General features: G+C 35.9%; 1 protein-coding gene across 1 annotated transcript; it reads left to right on the top strand.

Moving 5' to 3' along the window:
* Window positions 1–327: 327 nt before the first annotated feature.
* Window positions 328–5512, top strand: LOC139712102 (glutathione S-transferase 3, mitochondrial-like). Its single transcript, XM_071623937.1, has 5 exons — window positions 328–488; window positions 1323–1387; window positions 3121–3178; window positions 4715–4787; window positions 5343–5512. Exons 1-5 carry the CDS (start codon window positions 366–368, stop codon window positions 5441–5443), a joined length of 420 nt encoding a protein of 139 aa, XP_071480038.1. The 5' UTR covers window positions 328–365; the 3' UTR covers window positions 5444–5512.
* The last annotated feature ends 1252 nt before the right edge of the window (window positions 5513–6764 follow it).

Genomic DNA, 6764 nt, shown 5'->3' with positions numbered 1-6764 from the left:
CTCCCCCGTTACAAATTATCATTATAAAAAAAAAGTACCAAACCGTACTGTTGGTCTATAGCGTGAGCGCCAACTCACCATTCATTCCTGCTGTTCTTCCAAGTTACCTAAAAGCAACTTGTCTTTTCAGTAATGAACTTTTTCAATGCTTTTTCTCAATGTTCTTTTCCTAATATCATTTTCAGTTTACTGAGAACAGGTTAAATACGATCAGAAATGGAACCTAACTTTGATTAGATGTGTTAAATTGTTTCTTTATGTCATGTTGATACGACTTTTTTCACTCATTCTTTTTTTTTCTTTGTTCCAGACAGTAAATGACAGAGATTTCCTACATCCTGTGATACTGCTCAGTCTTTGCAACCATGGCAACAGTAACTCTTTCAGCCGATTTCGCGTACGTGATGCTAACCGGAGTCGCCAGCGTCTTTATGCTCGGCTATTTGGCGGAGCGAGTGGCGATTGCTCGCAAGACTCACAAAGTTGAGGTACATTGTAAAATGTATTCGATCATATATGATTGCTCTTATCCAGTTGCAATTAGAAAAAAAAGCAATGTACGAAACCATTATGTTTGTGAACATCACTTGAGGATTTGCAAGCTAAACAAAAGACAGGCATGTATGCGGGAAAAAAAACCCACATGATAAACGTGTTGTCAATTAGACGCATTTTCCATGTTATCTGGTCAAGCAGAATTTATATACATGTATGAAGTGTTTCCTAACCAAAGGAATAAAGATTGTGGCAGTATAATGGGGAAAAATATTTAATTATGCTTATTGGACGTTGGTCATAACGAAAACAGGGGCCGCCGAACGGGTCCGGAGGGGGGAGCGCTCTTTAGCCTCTTTTAAAACTTGCAACAACAACAACAACAAAATATGAAAAATATGAAATGATAACAAAATTATTTACTCTCCTCGGGTGCTGCCCGGAGATTCTTTTTGTCGGAGTGTGGGGGTATGACCCTTGACCTCCTTCAGTCCTTAACACCCTCCCCCCCCCCCCCCACACACACACACACAAACAAACAAACAAACTAAGAAAATGATGTTCCTCGACCCCTGACCCATTTCCGCCACTGCGACAGTTTTGAATTACTGGCACACTTCAAAGGCAGATCTGTATACGCAAAGGTCCAGAGACCAACTTTTCACACTCTGTTGTTTTGTTTTTTTTCTCTCTCTCTATTTCTCCCCCCCCCCCCTCTCTCTCTCTCTCTCTCTCTCTCTCTCCCTCAGGAGAGGAAATGACGGTTCAATATTCGAGTACATCTTACCTTCTTTTGATTCTGACCTCTTTTCTCTTCTCTCTTACAGTATCCCACGATGTACAGCCCGGATAATATGCTCTTTAATTGCTTCCAGAGGGCCCACCAGAACACGTAATTACAATAAGTTTATCATTATTCTTCAACGCCCCCTCCCGCTACATCTAAACGATCATAATAATCTCATACCCTTTTGATATTAAGTTCCGTGATCGCTCCACGCCCACGTTCGTAGATTAGAACCTTCGAGTGTTCAATTTTTTTGTCAATGATGTTGTCTGTCTACGTGCCTATATAAAGGCTTCTCGATTCAATGTAAAATTTAATTTGGTTGGGACGGTTTTTTTTTTTTTCAATTTGTATCATTTTCCAACTGGTGGGGTACAGTAAATATCCTACGAAATTAGTTGTTAAAGCATCGCATCGATTGCAACGTAAACGAGGACTTCGCTCTCAATATTGACAACGTCATGAATATCAATTAATCAGTTCGTCATGACGTCATGATTCTTTGTTCTTAATCATTTAGTGACTTGGATTTTCCCCTCCTCATTGTTATTAAAAGGAACAATAGTATGCTCCTATTACGTCATGGTTCTTACTTTCAACTTATTAGATTCAATGTTAAGAACGCAGAGATGATTTTCCTTTGACTATCATCACCTGATTCTGATGCGCATTTATTAGAGCTTATTTTCTGTTTGACAAATTAACTTCCAGAGCTTCGTTATTCGACCGAATGTGCTTGAAGAAACAGCGTCGTTGCATACTAAACTGATTCTAAATGGCGCAGGTCACGACTGACACGTGTCTTGCTGCTGTTCTGTGCTAAACGGTTTATTGTCACTAGCTCCAAAGTCTAGTTTACACAAAGCGTGAAAGATTTACTTCGATCTCATGCAGGCTGACGATAAATTTGCATGATCACCAAGTGGAACAAACTTTTTGCAAGCCTGCGAGTCACAAAGTTGGGTGCACATTCATGTGCAGTATCGTTTAAAGAGGAAATCCACGCAAACAGTAAATAAATCTCGCTAGAAAGAGGAGAAAACTCCCTACACAATTACAGAACGATAGAAAAATAATAAAAAATCGGGTAAGAAATAAAGAAGACGTAACATTTTGAAAATTTCAGGGTTTTTTTTTCAGAAAATATTTCTTGACCAGTCCTTGTGGATATTCAAAGCAGCAAATTGACGTTGTCACGTTCTCACATTTTCTTCTTCATTTCATTTACGTAAATGACAAAAATCTCATATATTAGCTGTATGATACTGGTAAAACTTGTCTTAAGTTTGTCTTAAAACCACCCACCCAATATAAAAAAGAACGAAATGCTAACTCTGATGTATCTGGTTTGGAAACATGCTGGCTGTTACTTGTATTGGTAAAACAAGAAAAACCCCACTTTTTTTGAATTTCATATGTATATACATGTATATAAATATATATATATATATATATATATAACATACATGAAAAATTGTGAGGGTATGACATCATGAACTTGCTCATTTGAATATTCATAAGGAATGGTCAAGAAAAGTAATGTTTTTTTTAAAATGTGTAATTTCAAAGTATCTTCCTTATTTCGTATCCGATTTTCATTTTCATCCTTGTATCATTCTGCAGGGATTATTCTTGTCTTTCTTGTAAAGTCTACTTTTGGGGTCGATTTCCTCTTTAATTCCCAATGACTCGATATACATATTGTACAACTAGCAATCACTGTGAAGCATAATGTACTCTATTTCGTCGCAGAGGACGTTGTTTCATATCAAACTGCAGAGCCCTATTCCGGCTCTGTCAAATTCTATATTGACGCAAATATTCGTTTCGTGTCGCAGGTTGGAAAACTATCCCCAGTTTCTGATGCTACTCTTTCTGGCTGGCATCGGGTTTCCGGTAAGAGGAAACATGTTATCTTCGTCGATGTACCTTTATATCTGATGTACATTATTATCGGGCTTTTTATGTTTTATTATCGTCTTCTATCACTGCCGGTGACAATAATGTGGATAAAATCCGTAGTTAAAAGACACTCTGTAGTGCCAATGACGGTACGATGTGAATTATGTGGACCTCTTCATGACATGAATGATTATAAAGCAAAAAACTTGAGCAATATCAGTTGACAAGATACTCCAATTTCACTCTAAATTCACTCTTTTTTGTATTCACTCCTTTACGAGTAAATATTTTCACTCGATTTTTTTAGAGAGTAAACAAAATACCTTCACAGATGTTGTCAAAAAAAAAATAGAAACACGAGCGGCCGGTGAAATACATTAGTGTATACAGTGTAGTTCACAGATTTTTTTTTTTTTTTTTTTTTTTTTTTTAGGCACGTATATTTTGATACATATGATATATTCATATTTATCATAGAAGGTCAATTTTCTTTATAAACTCAGTAAGTAAGTTTGATTTTTTTTATCCTGGTTGCAAACTGATATTATTAAGTCTCATTTCTTATTTTCTCATTTTCATGAACAGTTCTGTTCTGTATGATGTACGACCTATTGTGTTATGTTAATGTTATTTGTTGTGATTGTTACCTTGCATGACACTTGTATGTGTTTACAGGGCCCCCTGGAAAACAGTACTTGATTACTGACGGGGCCACCCTGTATGAATAAAACGAAATAGTAATAGTTATAGTAATAATGATAATAATAATAATAATAATAATAATAATAATAATAATAATAATAATAATAATAATAATGATAACAACAGATGCATTGTAATCAACTTTTAACGTTGTTTTTTTTTTTGTTCAATTACTGTCATATTTCTATTGTTTGATGTAGCCGCTTTACCTCATGTGAAATTGACAATCGTTTGATGCGCAGTCCTCATGTGTAAATGTATACCCTCTCCCGCCATTTGTTCACACTTTTGTAAGAGTTGTTGTTGTTGTTGTTGTTGTTGTTGTTGTTGTTGTTGTTGTTGTTGTGTTTACTTCAAATCCCGGAGATACTTGTGATCGGCAATATTGGCGTTTATACAAATCCTATTTCTACCTATTACAAAACATTTAGCTGTTATACCTTCTCGCTGATATCTAATCTACTGTAACTCAGTATCAGTTTTACTCGTTTGAAAGTTTTGCTGTATGCAGTAAGCCCTATGAAGTCTTCTCATATTAGACTAAGCCCTTTAAGGACATTTCCTTTCTTAGCACAATGAGCATGAAATCCTCTTCGTTTGAAAAAAAACCAGCAACAACAGAAAATTTAATATTAACACATCTTTAAAAGCAAAATCAGATCCTCAAGTCAAACATGTAAGCATCTTACATCTTATGGCAAACTGAACTGTTGATATCTCTTACGTACTTTTTCGTCTTCTTTCATTATTTCTTCCGTTCATTCGTTCTTCCTATACATAATTACAGTAATGTATTTCCTTGTTTTTCACATTCATTTGGTCTTTTAGAGAGCAGCCTCTGTGTGTGGTTTGGTTTGGATCGTGAGCCGATTCAGCTACGCTCATGGCTACTACACTGGAGGTAAGGTTTATGATTTGCCGGATTATTTATAGCTGTTTAGCATGACCGTATAAATGGAGAGACGGTGTTTACACTCCATTCCAGGCAATAAAGCTATGATGTAGGAAAAATGTGCCAGTATCATGTAAAAAAACCCTCGAATATAGGTCGACCTTGCACAAATCGGAGGGTCAAAGAAAAATGATACCAAGGGCACTATGGATATAGATATGTGTATTATTCTTTGTGTGTTTAAGGTCAGAACTTAAAGTCTGATTTATGAAATCCCATGCACCTTATCAACTTACCCAGTCATGCTTGAAATACATCACTCATTTTGGTTTTTTTGTTTTGTTTTGTTTTGTTTTGTTTTTGTTTGTTTGTTTGTTTGTTTTTTGGGGGAACAGGGTTTAAATGAATGTTGAAACCGCTTGACTCTCTATATTCTCCATTTGGGAGTAACTTCGTGATATGATTGAGCATGATATATAGGGCCTACATAAGGAAGTTTAATTCTTCATTTACCATGTATTTATAGCGGCCATTTTCCGTTTTATCTATTCCATGCGTTTGCAGAGCCAGCGAAACGACTGAGGGGAGTCTACGGATACATCGGTCTCCTTGGTTTGCTGGGGCTGTCGATCACCAACGCACTTCGTCTTCTCGAGATCGTCTAATAGGGCGATGTCGAAGCAGAGGTCGCATTCTTGGCGAGCAGCTTTCAACTATAACAGCTTTCGATCTAAGTCTGAGAACTATATTTTTTTAGTTTCTCCTAACTCTATACCTAATTTAACTGTAGCATTCCAAAGTTACTTTCTTTGTTTATGTACTTGATTGAAGCCTGAAATGTTATCCGTGCTGACTGCTGTGGGTTTTTTTTTCTTTTGTATGTTTCACCACAATTTTAAGGAATGATTATTTGTTTTAAAAATTTTGTTGTTGTTTTGTTGTTGTTGTTGTTGTTGTTGTTGTTGTTTTGTTTTTTGTTTTTTTGTTTTTTTTTGGGGGGGGATAAGTTTTGTTTGTTCTATCATAGGAATCAATGCTTACTATGGGACTCCTGACCACTAAATGTGGATAGGATTGCGACTTGTTGTTGACAGGTACTGTGTACAAGAACATTGTATAGGTCCTAGCACAGGTGCGATTTACTGTATTACAAACAAGAAGTTTTTACCGGTCGGTACATCTGTTGATTTCGCTGCGGCCCAGTCTCTTTGATCATAGTACATGTATTCTCATATCATGAATATCGAAGGGAATTTCTCCGTCTCCCTAATCATAATATATATATATATATGTATATATATATATATATATATATATATATATATATATATATATATATAATATATATATGCCATGTGTAATATTTTGGTTAACTTTACTGTTAAGTATTTGAATGGCATCAGTAATACGTATGGTGTGAACATAGAATAGAATAGTATAGTATAAAATATAGTAGCACAGATCTGGTTAAAGTGATGTGCTTAAGTGTGTCGAAATTCATTATACATTATTTTGTACAGTTCTATAGTGTTTGTTTCTAACCAATTTCTGCCTCATTTCAGTCTTTTACTACATATGAGCTGCATTTTACTGGCATTATGTCAATCATTACTGTGTGATTTGTAACCGTAGAGATACTTCGCATATACTGAGAACTCTGTATGTTTGTCCCCCCCCCCCCCCCCCCATCAAATCCATCTAACAACTTTTACACAGGTGTTAAAAATAAGTTCCCACTGATGAAATGTATACCGGGTTTGTGATAAAAATAATACTGATCATGACTTCGATGATTCTTATTTCGTCGTCCAGCGCATTGTCATTTCTCTTCGATACACGAAAGTTGCTCTGCCCTTGGTCTGACGATGTGCATGTATTAAAGAGATAGTATTGTTTTAGTGAAGATGGGGCTTTAGGTTTCCAAATATTTGTGAGATAATGGGAAACCTCTAATGAAAATAAAAGAGCATACAGAACTAGAGGAAT

The sequence above is a fragment of the Diadema antillarum genome, unplaced genomic scaffold, assembly GCF_040938485.1.
Source record: "Diadema antillarum isolate AM-2024a unplaced genomic scaffold, OU_Dant_1.0 seq00001760_RagTag, whole genome shotgun sequence".
In the NCBI taxonomy this organism is placed as follows: domain Eukaryota; kingdom Metazoa; phylum Echinodermata; class Echinoidea; order Diadematoida; family Diadematidae; genus Diadema; species Diadema antillarum.
The sequence above is the reverse complement of the archived record's forward strand: the minus strand, read 5'-3'. Positions and strand labels throughout refer to the sequence as shown.